Source organism: Triticum dicoccoides, chromosome 7B (genome assembly GCF_002162155.2).
Source record: "Triticum dicoccoides isolate Atlit2015 ecotype Zavitan chromosome 7B, WEW_v2.0, whole genome shotgun sequence".
Classification (NCBI taxonomy): domain Eukaryota; kingdom Viridiplantae; phylum Streptophyta; class Magnoliopsida; order Poales; family Poaceae; genus Triticum; species Triticum dicoccoides.
Window position 1 is genome coordinate 459,902,683 of NC_041393.1, and position 26,530 is coordinate 459,929,212.

Consider the following 26,530-nt stretch of genomic DNA (forward strand, 5'->3'; position numbering starts at 1 on the left):
CTTTATATAGGGACCCCAAGGGGGCGCCGGCCCTAGAGATGGGATCTCTAGGGGGGCGGCAGCCAAGGGGGGTGGAGTGCCCCCCAAGGTAAGTGGAGGCGCCCCCTCCCCTAGGGTTCCCAACCCTAGGCACAGAGGGGGGGGGCAGGGGGCGCACCAGCCCACTAGGGGCTGGTTCCCCTCCCACTTCAGCCCATGGGGCCCTTCGGGATAGGTGGCCCCACCCAGTGGACCCCCGGGGCCCTTCCGGTGGTCCCGGTACAATACCGGTGACCCCCGAAACTCTCCCGATGGCCGAAACTGCACTTCCCATATATAATTCTTTACCTCCGGACCATTCCGAAACTCCTCGTGATGTCCAGGATCTCATCCGGGACTCCGAACAACTTTCGGTTTGCTGCATACTCATATTCATACAACCCTAGCGTCACCGAACCTTAAGTGTGTAGACCCTACGGGTTCGGGAGACATGTAGACATGACCGAGACGGCTCTCTGGTCAATAACCAACAGCAGGATCTGGATACCCATGTTGGCTCCCACATGCTCCTCGATGATCTCATCGGATGAACCACGATGTCGAGGATTTAAGCAACCCCGTATACAATTCCCTTTGTCAATCGGTACGTTACTTGCCCGAGACTCGATCGTCGGTATCCCAATACCTCGTTCAATCTCGTTACCAGCAAGTCACTTTACTCGTGTCGTAATGCATGATCCCGTGACCAGACACTTGGTCACTTTGAGCTCATTATGATGATGCATTACCGAGTGGGCCCAGAGATACCTCTCCGTCACACGGAGTGACAAATCCCAGTCTCGATCTGTGTCAACCCAACAGACACTTTCGGAGATACCTGTAGTGCACATTTATAGTCATCCAGTTATGTTGTGATGTTTGGTACACCCAAAGCACTCCTACGGTATCCGGGAGTTACACGATCTCATGGTCTAAGGAAAAGATACTTGACATTGGAAAAGCTCTAGCAAAACGAACTACACGATCTTGTGATATGCTTAGGATTGGGTCTTGTCCATCACATCATTCTCCTAATGATGTGATCCCGTTATCAATGACATCTAATGTCCATAGTCAGGAAACCATGACTATCTGTTGATCAACGAGCTAGTCAACTAGAGGCTCACTAGGGACATATTGTGGTCTATGTATTCACCCGTGTATTACGATTTCTGGATAATACAATTATAGCATGAATAAAAGACAATTATCATGAACAAGGAAATATAATAATAATCCTTTTATTATTGCCTCTAGGGCATATTTCCAACAGTCTCCCACTTGCACTAGAGTCAATAATCTAGTTACATTGTGATGAATCGAACACCCATAGAGTTTTGGTGTTGATCATGTTTTGCTCGTGGAAGAGGTTTAGTCAACGGATCTGCGACATTCAGATCGGTATGTACTTTGCTAATATCTATGTCTCCATCTTGAAAATTTTCACGGATGGAGTTGAAACGACGCTTGATGTGCCTGGTCTTCTTGTGAAACCTGGGCTCCTTAGCAAGGGCAATAGCTCCAGTGTTGTCACAGAAGAGAGTGATTGGCCCCGACGCATTGGGTATGACTCCTAGGTCGGTGATGAACTCCTTCATCCATATTGCTTCATGTGCTTCCTCCGAGGCTGCCATGTACTCCACTTCACATGTAGATCCCACCACGACGCTCTGCTTGCAACTACACCAGCTTACTGCTCCACGATTCAACATATACACGTATCCGGTTTGTGACTTAGAGTCATCCAGATCTGTGTCGAAGCTAGCGTCGACGTAACCCTTTAGATGAGCTCTTCGTCACCCCATAAACGAGAAACATGTCCTTTGTCCTTTTCAGGTACTTCAGGATATTCTTGACCGCTGTCCAGTGTTCCTTGCCGGGATTACTTTGGTACCTTTCTACCAAACTTACGGCAAGGTTTACATCAGGTCTGGTACACAGCATGGCATACATAATAGATCCTATGGCCGAGGCATAGGGGATGACACTCATCTCTTCTTTGTCTTTTGCCGTGGTCGGGCATTGAGCCGAGCTCAATCTCACACCTTGTAATACAGGCAAGAACCCTTTCTTGGACTGATCCATTTTGAACTTCTTCAAAATCTTAGGTATGTGCTTTGTGAAAGACCTATGAGGCGTCTCGATCTATCCCTATAGATCTTGATGCCTAATATGTAAGAAGCTTCTCCAAGGTCCTTCATTGAAAAACACTTATTCAAGTAGGCCTTAATGTTGTCCAAAAGTTCTATATCATTTCCCATCAAAAGTATGTCATCTACATATAATATGAGAAATGCTACAGAGCTCCCACTCACTTTCTTGTAAACGCAGGCTTCTCCATAAGTCTGCATAAACCCAAACGCTTTGATCATCTCATCAAAGCGAATGTTCCAACTCCGAGATGCTTGCACCAGCCCATAAATGGATCGCTGGAGCTTGCATACCTTGTTAGCATTCTTAGGATCGAGAAAACCCTCCGGCTGCATCATATACAGTTCTTCCTTAAGATAGCCATTAAGGAATGCTGTTTTGACGTCCATCTGCCATATCTCATAATCATAGTATGCGGCAATTCCTAACATGATTCGGACGGACTTCAGCTTCGCTACGGGAGAGAAAGTCTCATCATAGTCAACCCCTTGAACTTGCCGATAACCCTTAGCGACAAGTCGAGCTTTATAGATGGTAATATTACCATCCGCGTCCGTCTTCTTCTTAAAGATCCATTTGTTTTCTATCGCTCGTCGATCATCGGGCAAGTCTGTCAAAGTCCATACTTTGTTTTCATACATGGATTCTATCTCGGATTGCATGGCTTCTAGCCATTTGTTGGAATCTGGGCCCGCCATCGCTTCTTCATAGTTTGAAGGTTCACCATTGTCCAACAACATGATTTCCAGGACAGGGTTGCCATACCACTCTGGTGTGGAACGTGTCCTTGTGGACCTACGAAGTTCAGTAGCAACTTGATCCGAAGTACCTTGATCATCATCATTACGTTCCTCTCCAGTCGGTGTAGGCACCACAGGAACATTTTCCTGAGCTGCACTACTTTCCGGTTCAAGAGGTAGTACTTCATCGAGTTCTACTTTCCTCCCACTTACTCCTTTTGAGAGAAACTCTTTTTCCAGAAAGGATCTGTTTTTGGCAACAAAGATCTTCCCTTCAGATCTAAGGTAGAAGGTATACCAATGGTTTCCTTAGGGTATCCTATGAAGAAGCATTTTTCCGACTTGGGTTCGAGCTTTTCAGGTTGAAGTTTCTTGACATAAGCATCGCATCCACAAACTTTTAGAAACGACAGCTTAGGTTTCTTCCCAAACCATAATTCATACGGTGTCGTCCCAACGGATTTAGACAAAGCCTTATTTAAAGTGAATGTAGCTGTCTCTAGAGCGTATCCCCAAAATGATAGCGGTAAATCGGTAAGAGACATCATAGATCGCACCATATCCAACAGAGTGCGATTACGACGTTCGGACACACCGTTACACTGAGGTGTTCCAGGCGGCGTGAGTTGTGAAACGATTCCACATTTTCTTAAGTGTGTACCAAATTCATGACTTCAATATTCTCCTCCACGATCTGATCGTAAGAATTTTATCTTTCGGTCACGTTGATTCTCTACCTCATTCTGAAATTCCTTGAACTTTTCAAAGGTCTCAGACTTGTGTTTCATCAAGTAGACATACCCATATCTACTCAAGTGATCAGTGAGAGTGAGAACATAACGATATCCTCTGCGAGCCTCAATGCTCATTGGACCGCACACATCGGTATGTATGATTTCCAATAAGTTGGTTGCTCACTCCATTGTTCCGGAGAATGGAGTCTTGGTCATTTTGCCCATGAGGCATGGTTCGCATGTGTCAAATGATTCATAATCGAGAGACTCTAAAAGTCCATCAGCATGGAGCTTCTTCATGCGCTTGACACCAATGTGACCAAGGCGGCAGTGCCACAAGTATGTGGGACTATCATTATCAACTTTACATCTTTTGGTATTCACACTATGAATATGTGTAACATTACGTTCGAGATTCATTAAGAATAAACCATTGACCATCGAGGCATGACCATAAAACATATCTCTCATATAAATAGAACAACCATTATTCTCGGATTTAAATGAGTAGCCATCTCGCATTAAACGAGATCCAGATACAATGTTCATGCTCAAACTTGGCACTAAATAACAATTATTGAGGTTTAAAACTAATCCCGTAGGTAAATGTAGAGGTAGCGTGCCGACGGTGATCACATCGACCTTGGAACCATTCCCGACGCGCATCGTCACCTCGTCCTTCGTTAGTCTCCGCTTATTTCGCAGCTCTTGCTGTGAGTTACAAATATGAGCAACGGCACCGGTATCAAATACCCAGGAGTTACTACAAGTACTGGTAAGGTACACATCAATTACATGTATATCAAATATACCTTTAGTGTTGTCGGCCTTCTTGTCCGCTAAATATTTGGGGCAGTTCCGCTTCCAGTGACCCTTCCCTTTGCAATAAAAGCACTCAGTCTCAGGCTTGGGTCCATTCCTTGACTTCTTCCCGGCAACTGGCTTATCGGGCGCGGCAACATCTTTGCCGTCCTTCTTGAAGTTCTTCTTACCCTTGCCCTTCTTGAACTTGGTGGTTTTATTGACCATCAACACTTGATGTTCTTTCTTGATTTCTACCTCTGCTGACTTTAGCATTGAAAATACTTCAGGAATAGTTTTCACCATCCCCTGCATATTGTAGTTCATCACAAAGCTCTTGTAGCTCGGTGGGAGCGACTGAAGGATTCTGTCAATGACCGCCTCGTCCGGGAGGTTAATGTCTAGCTGGGACAGGCAGTTGTGCAACCCAGACATTTTGAGTATGGAGCGACTGAAGGATTCTGTCAATGACCGCCTCGTCCGGGAGGTTAATGTCTAACTGGGACAGGCAGTTGTGCAACCCAGACATTTTGAGTATGTGCTCACTGACAGAACTGTTTTCCTCCATCTTACAACTATAGAACTTGTCGGAGACTTCATATCTCTCGACCCGGGCATGAGCTTGGAAAACCATTTTTAGCTCGTCAAACATCTCATATGCTCCGTATCGCTCAAAAGGATTTTGGAGCCCCGATTCTAAGCTGTAAAGCATGCCGCACTGAACGAGGGAGTAATCATCAGCACGTGACTGCCAAGCGTTCATAACGTCTTGGTTCTCTGGGATGGGTGCTTCACCTAGCGGTCCTTCTAGGACATATGCTTTCTTGGCAGCTATGAGGATGATCCTCAGGTTTCGGACCCAGTCCGAATAGTTGCTGCCATCATCTTTCAGCTTGGTTTTCTCTAGAAACGCGTTGAAGTTCATGTTGACATGAGCGTTGGCCATTTGATCTACAAGACATATTTTGCAAAGATTTTAGACTAAGTTCATGATAATTAAGTTCATCTAATCAAATTATTTAATGAACTCCCACTCAGGTTAGACATCCCTCTAGTCATCTAAGTGCTACACGATCCGAGTCGACTAGGCCGTGTCCAATCATCACGTGAGACGGACTAGTCATCATCGGTGAACATCTCCATGTTGATCGTATCTTCCATACGACTCATGTTCGACCTTTCGGTCTTTGTGTTCCGAGGCCATGTCTGTACATGCTAGGCTCATCAAGTTAACCCTAAGTGTTTTGCATGTGTAAAACTGTCTTACACCCGTTGTATGTGAACGTAAGAATCTATCACACCCGATCATCACGTGGTGCTTCGAAACGATGAACTTTAGCAACGGCGCACAGTTAGGGGAGAACACTTTCTTGAAATTATTATAAGGGATCATCTTATTTACTATCGTCGTTCTAAGTAAACAAGATGCATAAACATAATAAACATCACATGCAATTATATAGTAGTGACATGATATGGCCAATATCATATAGCTCCTTTGATCTCCATCTTCGGGGCTCCATGATCATCTTCGTCACCGGCATGACACCATGATCTCCATCATCGTGTCTCCATGAAGTTGCTCACCAACTATTACTTCTACTACTATGGCTAACGGTTTAGCAATAAAGTAAAGTAATTACATGGCGTTAAATCATTGACACGCAGGTCATACAATAATTAAGACAACTCCTATGGCTCCTGCCAGTTGTCATACTCATCGACATGCAAGTCGTGATTCCTATTACAAGAACATGATCTCATACATCACAATATATCATTCATCATTCATCACAACTTTTGGCCATATCACATCACATAGCAATTGCTGCAAAAACAAGTTAGACGTCCTCTAATTGTTGTTGCATCTTTTACGTGGCTGCAATTGGGTTCTAGCAAGAACGTTTTCTTACCTACGAATAACCACAACGTGATTTTTTCAACTTCTATTTACCCTTCATAAGGACCCTTTTCATCGAATCCGCTCCAACTAAAGTGGGAGAGACAGACACCCGCTAGCCACCTTATGCAACTAGTGCATGTCAGTCGGTGGAACCTGTCTCACGTAAGCGTACGTGTAAGGTCAGTCTGGGCCGCTTCATCCCACAATACTGTTGAAGCAAAATAAGACTAGTAATTGCAAGCAAGTTGACAAGATCTACGCCCACAACAGATTTGTGTTCTACTCGTGCAATAGAGAACTACGCATAGACCTAGCTCATGATGCCACTGTTGGGGAACGTTGCATAAAATAAAAAAATTCCTACGTTCACCAAGATCAATCTATGAGTTCATCTAGCAACGAGAGAGAGGAGTGCATCTACATACCCTTGTAGATCGCGTGCGGAAGCGTTCAAGAGAACGGGGTTGAGGGAGTCGTTCTCGTCGTGATCCAAATCACCGGAGATCCTAGCGCCGAACGGACGGCACCTCCGCGTTCAACACACGTATGGTCAGCGTGACGTCTCCTCCTTCTTGATCCAGCAAGGAGGAAGGATAGGTTGATGAAGATCCAGCAGCACGACGGCGTGGTGGTGGATGCAGCAGGGCTCCGGCAGGGCTTCGCCAAGCAACTACGGGAGGAGGAGGTGTAGCAGGGAGGGGAGGGAGGCGCCAGGGTGTTGGGTGCGGATGCCCTCCCACCCCCCCACCCCACCCCTCTTTATATAGGGACCCCAGGGGGGCGCCGGCCCTAGAGATGGGATCTCTAGGGGGCGGCCAAGGGGGTGGAGTGCCCCCCAAGGCAAGTGGAGGCGCCCCCTCCCCTAGAGTTCCCAACCCTAGGCGCAGAGGGGGGCCCAGGGGGGCGCACCAGCCCACTAGGGGCTGGTTCCCCTCCCACTTCAGCCCATGGGGCCCTCCGGGATAGGTGGCCCCACCCGGTGGACCCCCGGGACCCTTCCGGTGGTCCCGGTACAATACCGGTCACCCCCGAAACTCTCCCGATGGCCGAAACTGCACTTCCCATATATAATTCTTTACCTCCGCACCATTCCGGAACTCCTCGTGATGTCCGGGATCTCATCCGGGACTCCGAACAACTTTGGTTTGCTGCATACTCATATTCATACAACTCTAGCGTCACCGAACCTTGAGTGTGTAGACCTTACGGGTTCGGGAGACATGTAGACATGACCGAGATGGCTCTCTGGTGAATAACCAACAGCGGGATCTGGATACCCATGTTGGCTCCCACATGCTCCTCGATGATCTCATCGGATGAACCACGATGTCGAGGATTTAAGCAACCCCGTATACAATTCCCTTTGTCAATCGGTACGTTACTTGCCCAAGATTCGATCGTAGGTATCCCAATACCTCGTTCAATCTCGTTACCGACAAGTCACTTTACTCGTATCGTAATGCATGACCCCGTGACCAGACACTTGGTCACTTTGAGCTCATTATGATGATGCATTACCGAGTGGGCCCAGAGATACCTCTCCGTCACACGGAGTGACAAATCCCAGTCCCGATCCGTGTCAACCCAACAGACACTTTTGGAGATACCTGTAGTGCACCTTTATAGTCACCCAGTTACGTTGTGACGTTTGGTACACCCAAAGCACTCCTACGGTATCCGGGAGTTACATGATCTCATGGTCTAAGGAAAAGATACTTGACATTGGAAAAGCTCTAGCAAAACGAACTACACGATCTTGTGCTATGCTTAGGATTGGCTCTTGTCCATCACATCATTCTCCTAATGATGTGATCCCGTTATCAATGACATCTAATGTCCATAGTCAGGAAACCATGACTATCTGTTGATCAATGAGCTAGTCAACTAGAGGCTCACTAGGGACATATTGTGGTCTATGTATTCACACGTGTATTACGATTTCCGGATAATACAATTATAGCATGAATAAAAGACAATTATCATGAATAAGGAAATATAATAATAATCCTTTTATTATTGCCTCTAGGGCATATTTCCAACAATCTGATGTTCTGAAATGTGATGTTTAGTTAACAATTTGGTTCAACAATTGGTATATTTCCTAGCGGTTCTTAAGCATGCTTGGTTTGGTCAACTATTTGATCTTCTAGTATATGTTCTATTCTCTAACACGGTGCTCAGTTAACTATTTGGTTCATTTGTTGTGGTCTCCACTTAATTGTTTGGTTCAATTCTACGGTGTAATGTTCATTTGTTGTGGGTACAATTTTGTATTGTTATGCATGTGAGAAATAAATCGAATTTGGTTGTACTAAATACATGAGAAACACATACAATTGCTATATTTCCAAGTTGTTTAGAATGCTTTGTTTGGTTAACTGGCGGCTCAAATTAATCTGTTGGATCCGCAATCTGTTTATTTTTAATTAACATATTCTATTGATGGTATGCCGACTCTCATTTAACCTGATCAGTATCTCTCTTATAGGTGTTGTAGAGAAATAATGGGAGGTAGTGAAGTTTACCATCAAGGTTTGCACATACATGGTCCTTTGGCTAATAGCACATTATTGTGCAATTGCAGGAACCATTCTAATATTTAGGTTTTTAATAATTTGGTCTTGCACATGTACGTCATGCTGTCAGAGGTTAGACCCATTGTTCGACGCATTTTGCATATGGGGAAATGAGATGTCCATGAATATCAGTAAAGTCAAGAAACTCGCAAAGATTGTTAGGATAAAGAAACTAGCGACAAGTAACAGCAAGATCTTTGTTTGCACAGTGAAGAAGACATCAGTCAACTATAGGATGGTACTAACTCTTTTACCTTTTTTCTTTGCACCATTTCAAGATTTAAAATGGATATTTATGCATATCTTTGTTTTTAGTCCTTTCCAAAGCAGTTCACTAATAATTACCTCGCAAACCACCCACATGATTAAGAGGTGAGGAAGGTATTCATTCAACACACACGGTACAATATTGAAGTCTTCCTTAAGATGACAAAGATTGGACATGCGATTATCCACAGCTACTGGCCTAAAATTGCAAGGACATTTAACATCATGGAAGGCTCAATATTCGTCTTCCGCTTCAGCAAATTTCTAGATGAGATTCATCTGTCTATTTACCATATATGATGCTACTTTGCATTGGTTTTATGTGCATGTAAAACTTGGTGTTGTTGTGTAACGACGTAGCTAGCTATATGCCTATATGGTGTAACTGAGTGCTGAAGTTGTTGTACTCTAATTTAATTCACTTATGAAATCCTGGTTGCCATAATACAGATATGAAATATATGGTGTGTTCAATAGGAAATTTCAATTTGATTACTAAATGGATAATCATTAATAGGCCAATTAGCCTGCTTATTGGTTTTTCTATTGCAGACGGTTTCTCAGACAACATCATGGGAGATGAACTTAAACAACCCACACCATTTTTAAAAATTAGGCGTGTTGGATTAGTGAACAATCACAAACGACTTTCGCCCGACAAATGTTGCGTTAGGCCACCTTGCACAAACTTTTCCACATAAAAATTATGTGTGATGTAGATACGAACAGTAAAGTTTGTCTGGGACTCACTATGTGGTATGTACATATGAACGGAAACGATTGAGCTTGTATAATTGTCTGTGATGTCTCACCCGATCGCATACGAGCTCCTTTTGCCCTGTGTGTGTGACAGGATGACCTATTGGCGACGGTTTATGTGTCGTGTGGGAAGGTCCCCCCATAAAACACACATGCAAGGCTACGGTTTAAAATTCTATTGCGGAAAGATGGTAAAAGTCGTTTGTATAGGACATCTGTACACCAGTGTATATAAATCCCTCCTTCTACCACTCACTAAAATCTTTGGATCTGAGCTGCCCCAGATTGTTGTCCTTGAAATTTTTCGATTCCTCCTTTTCCCACCAACCAAACTTGCTCAAACTTTTGGAAATCAGAGAGGAACCTGATGGGCTACAAGTCCACATGATTTAGTTGTAGCCTTTTCAAAAAATCATATTCCTAAATAAAACTGGAAAAGATCTACAGAGCCATAAGGGACAACCAGGGGGTGGCCCACGCGCCCCTGGCCATGCCATGTGTCTACATGTGGCCCACAGGCACCCCCATGCGCCGCCTCTTCGCCCATAGGACCCCTCCTTACCTAAATCTTTAGGGACAATTTTTGCTATTTTTCTTCGAGGCGGAGCCACCGCCAACTCTTATCTTCTCCCGAAGGGCTATTAGAAGATTCATTCGGCCTTCAGAGAGGGGGATTCTTCTTCATCGACACACCAACCTCTTCTCCATCATCACCATCATGCTTCCCACATCAATGTGTGAGTAATTATCTATAGGCACATGGTATGGATGAGAACTGGAGGAGATCCATCATGTAATAATTATCAAAGTTGTTACGAATTGATGCATAATGTCGTCTGCGTGTGAGATTGATGTTGCTATGATGTATGCCTAATACTTGTCATTAGGGCCCGAGTGATATGATTTCATATATAAACAATATTTGTACTCATGAATATTAATGTGTTTGGAACATACCGGCAAGTTATATGCACATGTTATAATTTCGCACGGGTGACCAGAAAGTGACAATAATCAGGATACAATGAAAATGGTTGTAATTCCAGGATTACATGTACTCATTGAGTGCTAATGCTTTGCTTCAATACCTTTTAAAGGAGTAACTTAATTAACCTTAATTTTCATTAGGATCTCACTGAACTGAGAGGATAGGACAAAAATTATTGTGCAAGTTCTTATTACAAGCCCGTACAACTACACAAATAATGCATGCCTAGATAATTCGAGGAATATGAGCTAGCTGATTATACCCCATGTTTATGCCATTATATGATTGATTCTATCCACACAATGTCCCATTTACCAATCCGCGTGCCTGTATTTTTCATAGTTGTTGCTCTCTTTAGAGACACTTTGTACTTGACAAATGCTAGGTACTATTGCGTTTGTATACTCTACTGCAATCAAACAACAACGTTTCTCATGCCTACATGACGACTGTGTGGACGCCCACAAACTCCTCCAATTTTGCTTCCGGTTTGCGGAAATTCGGATGTCCATGTCGATCCGCGGACGTTTGATACATGACATTGGATGGCAAAAAGTGTCCGGACCTTGTTATGCAGACGTTAACGAGCGTTTTGATGCACGCCATTGGAGTTGCCCTAATGAAATATAAATGGCATACAAGAACTCTTGCATTTCTTCCATCTCTCTATAACTTCTAGACCCCCCCCCACTTAGTGATATAACTAGCTCGTACGAAGCACATAATGCTTCTAATATATATATGAAAATGTTCACCAACCATTTTAACAACTAAAATAAGTTGGTTGTTTTATTTGCTAGGCTCAAGAGTTATTGATGGTCATATACCCATTTGGTAGTAGTAGCTTTGCTCAAAGAACTACGATCTAAAGAAAGACTTTATCCTAGTAGCTCTCCCTCCATGTTCCAAGACTGCATATTAGGGTTTGTTCTTTCCAGTTTTCTCATGCTCTCGTGTTATGTATCTTTTCCATTGGTTGGTTTCCTAATGCATCTATGATTAATTTTAGAGAAAGTTTTATCTACATATGCACTTTTGCTCAGCGATTAGACACTTCAATTTATACCTACTAATAAAGGACGATGTGTTCCTCGGATTTTTTTGGTTCGTCCACCTACCATAAAGTTGAAGTAAATTACCCACCATGCCACCTGTAAGTGAAAAAAATCTCTTCATTAATTATTTCTCTGTTTTTTCGTCTCTCAATGAAACTGCCCCTAAAGTTGAATTAAATTACCCACCCGTCACTCGTAAGTGAAAAAAATTGTTCGTTAGTTGTTTCTCTGAATGTTTCATCTGTTATCAGAAGCCCCTAAAGTTGAAGTAAATTACCCACCTCGTCATTCGTAAAAGTGAAAAAAAAGTGTTCCTCTGAATTATCCATACATCATAGTGCCCTTCAGTTTTTCATCCATCGTGAGACTAACCTTTTCTTTTCATTTTCATCCATCGTGAGACTAAAAAATACATGCATTAAGGATCAAGTCCAACATCGATCCATTGTGAACATGTTAGAATGCATGTGTCTTATGTCTGCATGCACGTCTCGGTTGGTGCACAAATATTCAAGTACATGTATATATATGGAGTGCGGATATTTGAAAATTGATTTAAAGGCCATGGTTTTATTATCCCGTCGCAACGCACATGTCCTTTTCTAGTAGGAAGAATAATATAAATAACATTGATATCTATAGATTTATTACCCTTTTGTCTAGTTTTACAATCTTCTAATGTCTGTGAAAACAGAGATGCGCAAAAACTAAGTGTGGGTGAATTTGTACTTCGTGCGATTTTGAAGATTTTATCCCTCAATATTCTCTCAATGAAGGGAATTGAGTACTTACCAAGCCTGGTCTGTAGTATGCACAAAAAAGCAAATTTGTGGTTAAGATCTCTATTTTGAAAATGATGTTTTATATTACTTTAGGAACATAGATTCATTATCATCGATTTCAGCCAGACACAAAATGCATGCTCGTACTAACTCTAACAGAAAACCACAACTTGACCCCTCTCTACCAAACCTAGCTAAGCAATGGGTAAACACCATTGCCACATATGAGCATTCTCGATAACCCGAAGACTGGGAGATTTCCTAGCAAGTTCCTAGAATCATGTGTAATACCACCATCAATCATTCATCAGTCAAAATCTGACGAGGACAAAGCCTAAATGATGCTCACACAACCACACTTTACGTAAACTGGGTGGTTAGCGAAAGGTACTATCCCATGTAAGGCTTCCAGACACACTTTAGCTTCATCCATCTCAATTGACGTGCAATGACTGATACTCGCCATGTTGATCATAGGATTGACGCCTTATCACCTTTCAATACCACTCCCAAAGCACCCTGCTGGTTCGTATCCTGAATGAAGCCTGCATCCACATTAAGTTTTAGCCAACCTTCATGAGGTATCATCTAGTATCCATGGTTTGCATCTGGTTTGGGGGAGTTCTCATTTGAGATAGGGTCCGCCAGGCATTTCCCTTTTATATCTAACTTTGTGTGAGACCGCTTGTATAGGCTAAAGTGAATTGTAGCTTTGAAGGAAAATCGAAGAAGCATGGATCGACGCCTTTGTGCCGTGAAAAGTAATATTGTTTCTACGGTGTCAACCCGCTGCCAAAGTAATATTGTAGTTGGGGGACAACTTGGATTGAGTGTCATCATCCATTTTGTCCAATGTAATAAGCACCTAATCCCGACTAGAGTTGCTAAGGTCTTGTTTAGAGGGCAAATCTCATGCCTCTTGCATCACCTCATGGAGTTCCTTCTCCTTTGTGGATTGCATAACCGCATGATACACATATTTCTGTTCGGCCCACAAACGCTACATGTTGAGAGAGACTCTAGTTTGTGTATGTGCATGTTCATCTGCACACCAAGAGATTATGTGGCTACCCACCACCCAAAAACACGCATCTTGGCACGGATGTTTGTTTTTCTAGACCACATGCTCTTTTTGTGTACAACATAGCTGAAAAGATATGTTGGCGATAATATATATATATATATATATATATATATATATATATATATATATATATATAATATATGCTTTGTATAGTAATATCCTAAGGTATTAAGTACCGCTCAAATCTCATGACCCTTCAGCTTAGTATCTTAGTCCTCCTTTAATTTACAGGGTTTGCATAGGAATTTTACAGGATTACACCATCTGGAATTTGCCCTTTACATGTTGTTTGATTCGCAGGATTGCATTCCTTGGGAACCAATCATATAGGAACTTCTTAGTTCTTTTCACAGGAAAACAAGCATGAGGTTGGACTTCTTGGAAAAAATCCTCTGTTTTGCTACCCAACATAGGATTTCAGTGGACAGCACATCCTATTCCTGTGCTTCCCAAACCCTGTGAATCAAAGGAGCCCTTAGATGTGCTTATAAGGTAGGGTGAGCGTGTGTGTGCGCATAGGAATAAGTGTATGTATGCATTTGTTTTCATGTTTGTTTGTACCATGTCTCTCCAAATAAAAGTTGTTTTAATATACTAATCACAAGAAAAATTCACAGCAGCCGTCCTAGCTCAGTGGTAGAGCGCGTGGCTTTTAACCACGTGGCCGTGGGTTCGATCCCCACGGACGGCGCATTTTTTTTCCTTTTTTATTTTTCCCTTTTTTTGAATTTTGTTGTTATACTTATGTTTATTACCTCTAGGATATTCGGACCAGTCGGAGTATAACGAGTATTTCTCACCAGTCCTACATTCTTTACTGGTTGGACTCTTCCTTACCAAATTTTCATCCATGTAGACACGATTACTTGACATATCAAATCGAAACAATAGACCTAAGATGTTTCCTCATTTCTCCAAGACTCTTCCCTATCTGTATGCTAAGTAAGTATATGTAGCATATGTTTGGGGCAACATTTGTTTCGAGGAACTTGACAGGGACTAGTATTCAGAAAAGCAATACTACAAATGATTAGATACAACTAAAACAACAACAAGACCCTAACTGCCTTCGGCAATCGCCATCACAAAAAATATTCAGATTAACAAGCCGGAGACGAGAACAGGGGGCACTACCAATTAGAGCATGCAGGAGCCTGAAACTTCTCCAAGAAGGAAATCATGCATCTCAAGCCATTTGCAACCAGGCAAAAGCACGCGAACTCGCGAGATGAATCAGCCAGGAAACACCCTTGTAGCTAGGCTCCACATGACGCTAGACGGCTGGAGCAGTGGTTAGGGTGAAGGGGGTGAATACAGCGGTAGAAGTGGTATAGCTGGTCGGTAGGGCGGCCCATGGAAAACACAGACACAATACACTCGCTCACCACTTCTCGTACCTTCAAGGAGCAATATCTTTCCCTGTTAAGTTCATGGTCTAAGTCTGCTAGCATTTAGATTTAGGAATACAGGAGCAGTGCACATGCTGTTGTTGTGGACATGGCATGTAGACCGCTGCCATACACAGCTGATGTAGGGCATTTGAAATCCTACTATTCGCATCTGAATTTGTCTTTTATTTCATAACACACAATCAAATTTGCAGTAGAAATTTAATCCATCCACCCAAAAACAGAACTTGCAAGTTGCACCCGCTGCGTTGAGAGGTCGAAGCCCATGACATCTCACATTGGCAGTTTCATTTTGAAATTCATCAGGAGGAGACTAGAGAACCGAATTACTCCAGAAATAATAAAAATGAAAAGGAATAAAAGGGTTTTCGTAGTACAGATGAATATTGGATGGACCAACTGGACCACAAGAGATCACCCATGTCAGCCTGTCAGGGGCCGGACAAGCATTCACATGGGTAGTAGGTGTCACACAACTTGCAAAACCAGACCTACACCACGCATCGCAGCACATGGCAAGCGGCACAGCGCGAGTGAAATACATACACACATTAGCATGAACTAAATAGCGAAACACTCACATGATGGCAGAATCATGCCACCACCAAACATGTCCATACATAATCATCTGACGCGCACACAAAAATAGAACACCACACACACACACACTCACCTAAATCATCATCGCACAGCTGCTAGCTACCTCTACAGGTACAACCCGAATTATTGATTAGATTAGAAGAGCCTGTATGGGGAGGACGCGTCCAGCGGGTGGATGAGGTAGGTGAGCACAAGGGCCACCAGCATCAGGACGTATGCGATCCCCTGATCAATCGACGTGCCTGCGTCAAACAGATTAGCAGCAGAGATGCAGCAGGGGTTAGTCTAGCTTCACACAAGAAACGAAGCAAGCAAATGAAGGGAGCAGAATAAAGCTTGAAAACAACATGTTCGAAATAACAGCTCGGTTGCAAACGCCTGCACGATTATGGTGAAAGATAACTCAAAAGGAATAAATAGCTGTGTGTGCTTGAAAATGGAACTCGGAAAGTTCATCCTTGTCATGGTTTGAAATTTCACCAGATTTTCATAGGATGGTGTAACTGAATTCACCTGTCATCTGCCAATTGACCGACCACGAGAGCTCCGAGTCAATGGATGTCTAAAATTCTTAGTTGTCATGATGGGCAGCATGGCTAATAGCTGATTTGTTTGTCACTTACAAAAATACTAAGTACTCCATCCGTCCCAAAAAAAAAGTGTAAGTTGTACTACCAAGTAAGGGACACTTATTTTGGAACGAGGAAGTAATATTGGTGGGCATTAAAACAGGAAGGCCTGAAATTGATGACTGTAGTCAGACATTTACTTCTAGAATTTGAAGTCGCTTTCAAGAAAGCAAAATTCCTGACATCCTTGCAATAAAAGCGTGAACCAGGAGCTGCCAGGTATCGTGTATTTCAATGGAAGCTACCCAAGGAAGCAGACCAAGGGTACAAGTTCTACAGGTGAAAGGGAAGTGCAAACCAACTCAGCTAGTACACCAGAAAGGAGCAAGACTATATTCTTGACAGATGGACAGCAAACACCCTTCCTATATGGTTATCAAATCATGCGAAGCATATGTGCCCATCAGTGAAATGCCATTTCGCGAACTTATCTTGTACAACGAATGGCTTCCACATTCCTTCCCATCGATGTTACTCGGAATATATTGCATCAAACATGTGTTAAACACTTGGCAAGAACAAAACAAATCCCCCAAAAACCTGATAGAGACAGTTCCTCCTCACAAACATACTGATAAAATTGAACTTTTTCAGTCTAGTGCATAAGTCAGTCACATTAATTTTGTGCAGCTAATTGTTTGACAAGATACGCAGACTAACACGGCTACTTCTTGACTTATTCAGCACAATCACATAAGCAGGACGGCAATCTGTAACCAGATGCCTCTGTCTCTACCAAATTGACATGTACAAGTAAGAGATGTCAAGCGTCAATAGATCATCAAAGTTCCAAAGCTGCAACTTTGAAGGGCTAGTGTAAACTGTCAAGATTTCTAGAAAAAATGACTTTTTTTTCAGGTGGAACTCTAAAGTGAGAAATGGGAACAAAATAAAGAATAGCAGTCATTTTGTTGAATTGTTTATGAGCGTGACAATACTATCAAATAAAAAATAGTCATGAAATGTAGGAGTATGTCGTTTCGCAGTGAAACAGCTTTTATTATACCAGGTGGGTCCTAAGAACGCGGGTTTTAACAAGCAGATCAATGGTTTCCCCACATGCAAGGGCAGGCAAATCGTATCTTGTCGAGTCTATTACCGCCGCGAGAGGATAATAAGCGAAATGGAATGAGGACGCAAAACGAACCCCCGCAGAGGGAGGAATTCGCCAGTCAATGCCGGAAAACACAAGCCACGGGAGAGAGAAAGAGAAAGCAGAGTGCGCGCAGGGGGTTCTCACCGTCGCTGGAGGGCGCGGGCGCGGGCGGCTGCACGGCGGCTGAGGCCGGCATTGCGATGCCGACGACCAGCACGGCCACCGCCACCAGGCCCACGGAGGTCCACGCCGCCATTTCCTTCCTCGGTTCGCCTCTCGATCCCCTGGCCTCCCCTCCGCCCACCGCAGCGCACCCCCACACCGGAGGCGAGCAGTAGGAGGCTGGAGGAAGAGCAGCGAATCGCGCCCCTCCCTCTCTCGACAAATCCCTCCTCTCCCTCAAATCCCGGGCTTGGGAATGCGGCCAACGTGCGCGCGGCGCCTATATAGCGCCAGCTACAAGAAATGGTAACCGGGCGGGCGGCATCAGTCAGTGAGTGAAAGAAACGAATAGGTCCCTGAGCAGCGCCCGTTGACAGGCGGGCCCGGGGCGAACGCTGGTCCCGCGCGCAGCGGATCACCTCTGTGCGCGGGATTCGTGGGGACAGATTCGCCAGCCCCCGCCCCGCGGGCGGCACCCCCGATCTGGCTGCTTGACGGGTGGGGTCGCTGGACCGGGCTCCACCGGCAGCGGCTGAGCGGGCGTGGGAGTTGGTAGAGGTGGTGGGGAGGAGGTGGGGCCCGGCGGCATATGAAACTGCTGCTGGCCTGCTGGGGTACGATGCCATGTCGCCCTTCGGGCTTTCTTTTTGCCTGACGCTGCGCCCACGCGGCCTCGTGCCAGGCTGTGGTGCGGAAACGGCAAGTTGGCCGTTTGTTACTAGGTATGTTACCCAGTGGCGTTACTGAGCAGCGAGTGGGGTGGGCCCCGTTGTGGCAGCGCACATGCGCGACGGTTGCGCTAGCGTCCAGCCGGTGTGGCTCACACTCCGCCTCTGCGCTGTCGCACGGACACGGCTACGAGGCGGGCGCAGTGTTTCAGTGTATGACGTGCGGGCCATCCAGAGTCCGGTGGGCGTGGGTCGCGAACGACCAGCGTCCACATGCAAAAGCGCTTATATATGTGCGCCCGAATATGCCAGTATGTTATGCCGATGCATTTCTTTAGGGATCCCAAACTTTGAAACAAAGTTTAAAGGGATACGAAGAGGACACACGTATTCTTAACACGAGGTCGGTGAACAGTAAAATAAAAAAAGTAATTGCTTTTTTGTGAAACATTGGCAAATGTTTTAATAGTTAGCAGAATTCCAACACCAAATGACATTTTTGAAAAAAATCAAGAAAAAAACAAAATTAATGCTCCAAAATGTTATTTTCAAACGCATTTTTGGAGCATCAATTTTGCTTTTTCTTTTGCCAGATTTTCCACGATGTCATCGGATGTTGAAAGTTTGCAAGCTATCAAAAAAATGTCAATGTTTCACACAACTTTTTGCGGGGATTTTTGAATTTCTATTCTTTTTTCATTTTACTGTTCACCCGAGCTCATGTGAGCTCGGGATTAGAACAACACTTTCGATACAAAGAGCGTCATGAGGGGATATTTGACAGAAATGGCGACCATGTGGGAGCGCTACTAAATATTTTACAAGGTGGTGTGCCTCCTGGATCGAATCATGACCTTCGAATATAAAAGCACATCTCTTGAAATTGGCTCTTCTTTTTTCGATTTTCTTCACCGATGTAATATGAGAGCCTCCCAACCCTTTGATGATCTCCTCTACCACCGGCTTGCAATTGCATGCGATCTTCAAACGGTTCAAAGACAAATCATCAGCTACTCTATAGGAGGGTAACAGGTTGACATGCGGGCCAACTCGTTGTGGGGCCCACACGTCATCCACTCAAGAGATTCAAACGTGTGTGCAAAGATTGTCTAAGGGGCCAGTTCTTTTGTCATGCCAACCATAAGCTCCAAAAGAACTATCCCTGGGAATAACTCTTAACTAGAGAGATTCAAACGTGTGTGTGCACAGATTGTCTAAAAGCAACTCTAGCAAAGTCGTCATATGGTAGCCTTCATAATTTATAGGGAACACGCACATGGAGTATGTCGTTGTCCGGCACGCCTTGACTCTCGCCCGGAGTGGAGCTCGTGTCTCAGTCGCATACGCCCGGCGACAAGCACCTGATTTGTTTGCCGTGCGCGATGGCCATGTCCTTGAGCAGCCTCGACAGTGTGGAGCATGAAGACTGACTGACGGAGTCGAACCCGGACATGGATCCGTCCAGCAGCAGCCGGTAGGGCCGTGCATGAGGTCGCCCATAGACATCCTCCGCTCGCCCTAGGACGCACTAGTGACCCTCGACGGGCGACGGCCGCAACCTGCAACGCGTCTTCTTTTCGCCTGCTGCGCAAAGCCGCTCCTCAGAGGCACCACGATGCTGGGCGTGGCCTTAGCCTCGAAAAAGGGCACGCTGTAGACCTGTTGTGCGGCCCTCGCCGTCGCCGCCACCGTCTGAAAATGTGGCAAGCGCACGACAGGTGTTTGATAAAATGCCAAAGAAAACCATGCCACGTATCAACAAAACCACTCAAAGCCGTATGAGGGACTAAAGTTATCCGGTTTAAGAAGTTGAGGGATTAAAATTTGCTGGTTTTAGAGTTGAAGGACCGTTTCTATACTCTGAAGAAAATTGGGGGACGAAAAATATACTTTTCCCCATGGAAAAACGCTTCGGATATTGTTTGCACCCGCGTTATGCCATTATGCCAACGCATTCATATCTCCTTTAGTGCAGAGCAACCAGTTCTCAGAGAGATTCAAACGATCAGCTCAGTTTTGTGCAATTTTTTAACGGAGGCTCTCTCTTTCCTAACGGAGCAAGCGGTGCTCCTACAATCCGTTGTTTACAACTCCTTCTGCAACGCAGAAAAAACGTACTAGGAACTGGTTGTCAACACGAACTGAAACTACATAAACGTACTAGGGACTCATCATTTTTTTTAGACCGGTTGTTTGCCATCGTTACCGTAGGAAAAAAGAAAATAATTCCAGAAGATCAGGCTCAGTAATTTTTTATCTTTTGGTTTATTGTTTAGCTAGCTGATTCCATGAGCAAACGCTAGTCCAAGTGATGGTAGTTAAAGACCTTGCCCAGCTCTATAAATCGGCTGGCTCTGCCACTGTACAGTACTCAATTAATATAAGAGCGTTTAGAATACTAAAATAGTGATCTAAACGTTCTTATATTAGTTTACAAACAGAGTACAAAGTAGCTCACAGCAACAATTCATATGGTTTCAGTCCTGAAAGCGAAACAAACTCCAGAGCTAAAAATCGCGAGACAATAACTCCAGAACACATCAGATTCCCTTGAACCGAATAGGTCCGTACACATATGGTACACAAAGATATACCAAGGAATTTATATTTCTGATCACATACTCAAGAATAAAATACACAATACATATGAAAGGGTGATTCTATACACGATGAGGTAATTATCCTCACGCGTATATAATTTACATGGGTAAGAAACATGCTTCTGGGCACAAGTCCTATGGCTATCTTCTGACCCTATACAAAAATCTTCGAAAATCTGTCTTTGTCTAATCTCCACTGAACATCCCTTTGTTAGCTTCTCTGCTCTCCATGCAAAATGAGAACACAAAGGTTGGAGGAAACTCTACAGCCTACAGGAGATATCAAAAGCTGCACAACAATAGCGTCATACCTCATTTCATCAAATCCAGGAATACAAAACCGTTCCAAAGGCTATGAAGCACCATTGATGCCAATAGGTTGCGTGATCTGGCAAAGACACCTCCCATCACAACCCCGAGAAATATCAACGGCAACACCCTTTGCACGTTGAAGTGCGCCAGCGCAAACGCCACAGCACTTAGCAGGATCGACCATGGAAGAGGCATGTATCGCGTTAGAGATGGGAGGAGGAAACCACGGAACACAATCTCTTCCCATATAGGTGCACATACAGTGACTACCACAGCATACAAGGCCATTGCCACCGGGTCACGGGCCACAATGGATTGCTCTACACTGGATACCCCGGTGACTGGCCCTGATGACATATGAACTAAGCTGATGTTGATGTGAGAAAGCAAATTCACCAGTGGGAATAACAGGCACCCCAACGCTACATCCCAATGCCATTTGCCCTTCAATTTGAACTCAAACCAGCCTGGAGGAAGGGGACGGAATCTACCAAGGCACTGGTGAAGGATAGCAATCCCAGCAAGGCCTTCAGTTATGTCCGTCACGAGGCTATATAATGCTTGGCCTCTGTGTGTCAATGTTTCCTTGCTAAAGCCAGCAGCATGAGCCAAGAATGGCACTATCCAGGAACCCACAAGCCAAAATGTCGCGATCCACAAAAACATGACCTGTTTTCAAAAAGTATAACCAGATTCTCTTAATACCAAATCCATGTAAACTGCTAAGAGACTATTACACCAATCAACATTCCCCATTTAACTGGTAACTTTAGCAAGACAACCAAATAACCAACATATTACCAGCGGCATCCATTCATTTCCATTATATACATAATATGCTAGCACATGCATCATAACTTGTTTCATTTAAAAGGAAAACATATTGTTTATACCCAGCCTGTTTGGAGTGGCCCCTGGGGAGCTGTGGTTGTGACTTTAGTTCCACACTAAAGTTAGAAGTCTAAAGTGAGTGACATTATTAATATGTAATGCTTGTTGTGTTGTCCCATATCCCTATAAGACCTTTTGGGAAAGTAGTGGCTGAGCCCCAGTTCGGTGCACCCCCGCTACACCCACGCAAGAAAACCTACCAAAACATTTTGAGAAGATCTAAAATTTTGTGGGAATGATCATCAACAAATGTTAGAGATGCTTGCAATGTTTGGTGGCCAAATAACATCCGAGAAGCTCTGTACAAAAAAGACAAAATTACAAATTCTGATCAAACAATGCACATACATTTTGAGTCATTTTGAGTACAACAACAACAACAACAACAACAACAAAGCCTTTAGTCTCAAACAAGTTGGGGTAGGCTAGAGGTGAAACCCGTAAGATCTCGCAACCAACTCATGGTTCTGGCACATGGATAGCAAGCTTCCACGCACCCCTGTCCATGGCTAGTTCTCTGGTGATACTCCAGTCCTCCATATCTTTCTTTATGGACTCCTCCCATGTCAAGTTCGGTCTACCCCGACCTCTCTTGACATTATCAGCACGCTTTAGCCGTCCACTATGCACTGGCGCTTCTGGAGGCCTGCACTGAATATGCCCAAACCATCTCAGACAATGTTGGACAAGCTTCTCTTCAATCGGTGCTACCCAACTCTATCTCGTATATCATCATTCCGGACACGGTCCTTCCTTGTGTGGCCACACATCCACCTCAACATGCGCATCTCCGCCACACCTAACTATTAAACATGTCGCCTTTTAGTCGGCCAACACTCAACGCCATACAACATTGCGGGTCGAACCGTTATCCTATAGAACTTGCCTTTTAGCTTTTGTGGCACCCATCTTGTCACAGAGAATGCCAGAAGCTTGGCACCACTTCATCCATCGGGCTTTGATTCGATGGTTCACATCTTCATTGATATCCCCATCCTTCTGCAGCATTGAGCCCAAATATCGAAAGGTGCCCTTCTCAGGCACCACCTGCCCATCAAGGCTAACCTCCTCCTCCTCGTGCCTAGTAGTATTGAAACCGCACCTCATGTACTCGGTTTTAGTTCTACTAAGTCTAAAACCTTTTGAGTCATTTCGAGTGATCTTGTTTTTTTTGTACAGAGCTCCTCGGATGTCATTTGACCACCAAACTTTGCAAGCCTCTCTAACATTTGTTGATCATTCCCACAAACTTTTAGATTTTTTCAAAATCTTTTGGTATGTTTTCTTGCGTGGGTGTAGCAGGGGTGCAGAAAAAACACACTCAAGAGTCAAGACCTTCTATATGAAGCGGCAGAAAAATTCTAGGCGGGTGCATAGCATGTCCCACAGGGGAGCTGAGCTTTGAGCAAAGCAAAAAAATAAACAGAATATTATGGTAGTGCAAAGTGCCTTGTTGTAACTTATAAGACTTCCTCAAGCGTATAAAAATCCTAGGTCGACACATGAGGGCATATTAATATCTGTCTGGTCGCATGCCATATCCAAAAGAAGTAATCACATGGGTTAGGAATCTTTTAGATCAGATTTACTATTGATTTGCCCGTGTCCGTATACAGAAAACCTAACGAAACATGGACAAATTACAATACGAGAAAAACAACAGCTGGCCCCTACCCATGTCCTTAGGATATCCAGATGATATCTGATGAATTAGCAAAACCGATGTCCGACAAAACCAAAACTAATATAGGAACATAATAGAATAAGTTGAGAACTAACCTGGGTAATTGTTTGTCCAGTCCAATGTACTGCCCAGCGCTCATTCCGAAATCTGGATATTGTATCATGTAGATTTTCCTTTATCTAGGAGACAAATTCAGAATTTTCATTGACTCACAGGAGAAAATTGAAGTCTTAACAATGAAAAGGACTAACATCAATATCTAGCCAATTGGCACTAAACAAAATATGAACGCGTGAACCGATCAAATATCAAATGAGAGTTAGAAACTAATTTTCAAAGTATATTAACAATAAGATGATAAATATTCTACCAAATAACTGCAAATCCCATAGTACAGAAAAAAACAATGATAGCTATTTTCCTTCGGTCCACACATTGACTGGCAAAACACAGACATAGAAAAGCACATGTACATATTGGTAAGAAACCAATTCATGTGCAACAACTAAATTTGTTAACAGGCCGATTAATACTGGCAGAAGCGAAGCGGTTCAGTATACAAACTTGAAAACCGTATCCAAGATTTAACAATCAAGTTATGAACTCAAATTGGATAACGGAGTATCACAAGTTCTCCTTCATCTGTGTATAATGCTTTATGCCACAATTCCATACATGACTGCCGGTTATCTTATCTCTTAAGCTCTCAAATAGCATTGAAGTGAGCAACTGAACTTAGAATCTGGTAGCTTTACTTCTATTGTATTACACACACTATGCTTCATATTACAGTATCCTACTAATATGTTCTACATCTGAAATTCCTATTGGTCAAACACAATGTAGTTGGAATGCAGAAAATAAACCAGACATACCTTCTGCGTTCTAACAAACCAGTCTCCCTTTACATAATTTTGATCATCCCTGTTGGGGCTTCCACAGTCTTCCTCCTTCAGGTCAGGGTCCCCTGAGATCTCCGCCTGCTCATTGTATTTGAAGCCAGTGCCATCATCAGATGTTGTTGACACGTCTTGCTCCTGCCTGAAGCATGAGATGTGAACCAGCCTCCATCCCTAAATGCACACAAGAAGCACGCGAAAAAGAAAATGAAATTAACCCAAGCAGCATGCCATTTTGACACTAACAAAGCAAATTGATGGGCATGACATTCAAATTGGCCAGGTGGATAGCAGCAATGCTGCAGCTTGGAAACCTAATTTAATACTACATCAAACTGGCAAATAAACCACACATATCCAAGTGAATGAATCTATCGTTGCTTTCGTCTACAGATATAATCTGGAACCAAGATTACTAAACTGACCCACACGACTCGCAACATCTGTAGCTCTTTGTCGCCAAACTCCACAAAGCGGAGCACTGTGATGCTCGTATAAGGCTTGCCTGCTATAGTTGCGGCAGACAACCACACGACCGGCTACACAGAGACAAAGTCAAACGGTTGAACTCGAGAGCAGGGGGTCGTTTCCGCCTTACCTTGGTGTGAGCAGCCCCGCCAGGCTTAAATCTGAGTGATGGCCTCTCGGCGGCGGCGGAGGGAGGTGGGAGCCTAACCCTACGGCAGGGGATGGGAGGGGCTAGGCAGGAGGTGGACGACATGCGTATTCCGTAACATGCAGAACCGATTTAGGGCGGGAGAGAGGAGGAAGGCACGAGAGCTCAGGAAAGGAGGCGAACGGCGCAGCGCGACTCCGGTGACGACGAGGCGGGGACCAGGACGCGGGCGCGTGCGCCTCCGGCCAGCAGGCCACAACAACGGTGGGGGCGCGGGCGCACCCGCGGCCGGCTAGGGCGACGAGGGGGGAGGCAAGAGAGGCTGCACGCCAGAGACAACGGGGTAGAGCGAGCGGCGCCGAGGAACCAGGGAGAAGCGAGTGCGCCGACGGGGAGCAAGCGCCGCCGAGAGTTGCGGGCTGCTGGGGCTGGGACCTGGGAGGATGTGCGGATTACGGTTTTTTCAGATTGGGTCATGGAACACATTTTACAATCACCTGTGCAGTTGATATCGATGCATGTATCCCTAAAAAAAATCTATACCGATGAAAATTTTGTTTGATTTTATCAGATCAATCCAAACCATCCAAAAATATATATATATATGAAAAAAATAGAATTTTGTTTGGTCACGCAATAACTATCCCCGCAATTGTGTAATTATTCCTTCTTTTTTATCAAATCATTTTTCACGTAAATATCCATTTTATTTTACACCTTGCATTGTCTACACGCCGAACTTTAGTCGTCTTCTCTGCGCATATGTACATATTTCACATGGTATATGCTTTCCTCTTGGTTGTATATGTCTATATACATTTTATGACTATATACGATTGCCATTAATTACGAATTTCACATGGCAAATATAGATTGTTTAACCATGTGGCACGCGTGTCAATGTGTCTAAGTCTGACAAAATACGGCTGTTTAGAATTTACAAGACAACACCATTGAATATGGTCTAGACAACATAATTAATCAAACAAAAATGCAGCACTGGATAGTTGGATTTGAGGTACAAATGCCCAACTTATTTTTGTTTTTATAGGAGGTTTCATGGCACCCAGGGTCCAGAACACTCCTATATCTGTATGTGATTGTTG

At 44.1% G+C, this 26,530-nt stretch overlaps 2 protein-coding genes and 1 non-coding gene across 3 annotated transcripts; 1 reads left to right on the forward strand and 2 right to left on the reverse strand.

Moving 5' to 3' along the window:
* Positions 1-14,477: 14,477 nt before the first annotated feature.
* On the forward strand, positions 14,478-14,549 carry TRNAK-UUU. Its single transcript has one exon. It is a non-coding gene; the product is annotated as a tRNA-Lys (tRNA).
* Positions 14,550-15,653: 1,104 nt separating this feature from the next.
* Positions 15,654-18,050, reverse strand: LOC119339689 (arabinogalactan protein 20-like). The gene is made up of 2 exons (XM_037611659.1): positions 17,737-18,050; positions 15,654-16,109 (listed from the first exon to the last, which is right to left on the reverse strand). Exons 1-2 carry the CDS (start codon positions 17,846-17,848, stop codon positions 16,003-16,005), a joined length of 219 nt encoding a protein of 72 aa, XP_037467556.1. The 5' UTR covers positions 17,849-18,050; the 3' UTR covers positions 15,654-16,002.
* A 2,963-nt stretch (positions 18,051-21,013) lies between these two features.
* Positions 21,014-25,890, reverse strand: LOC119342222. The gene is made up of 5 exons (XM_037614071.1): positions 25,407-25,890; positions 24,785-24,982; positions 24,005-24,088; positions 21,334-22,003; positions 21,014-21,242 (listed from the first exon to the last, which is right to left on the reverse strand). Exons 1-4 carry the CDS (start codon positions 25,527-25,529, stop codon positions 21,335-21,337), a joined length of 1,074 nt encoding a protein of 357 aa, XP_037469968.1. The 5' UTR covers positions 25,530-25,890; the 3' UTR covers positions 21,014-21,242; position 21,334.
* Positions 25,891-26,530: the final 640 nt, after the last annotated feature.

Coding starts and splice junctions, on each gene's coding strand:
- LOC119339689 (XM_037611659.1), bottom strand. CDS start 17,848: ATGGCGGCGTGGACCTCCGTGGGCCTGGTGGCGGTGGCCGTGCTGGTC. Junction 16,110..17,736: donor GCCCGCGCCCTCCAGCGACG/GTGAGAACCCCC, acceptor TGTTTGACGCAG/GCACGTCGATTGATCAGGGG.
- LOC119342222 (XM_037614071.1), bottom strand. CDS start 25,529: ATGTCGTCCACCTCCTGCCTAGCCCCTCCCATCCCCTGCCGTAGGGTT. Junction 24,983..25,406: donor GCGGGGCTGCTCACACCAAG/GTAAGGCGGAAA, acceptor GTGTGCATTTAG/GGATGGAGGCTGGTTCACAT. Junction 24,089..24,784: donor GGTTTGTTAGAACGCAGAAG/GTATGTCTGGTT, acceptor TTTGTCTCCTAG/ATAAAGGAAAATCTACATGA.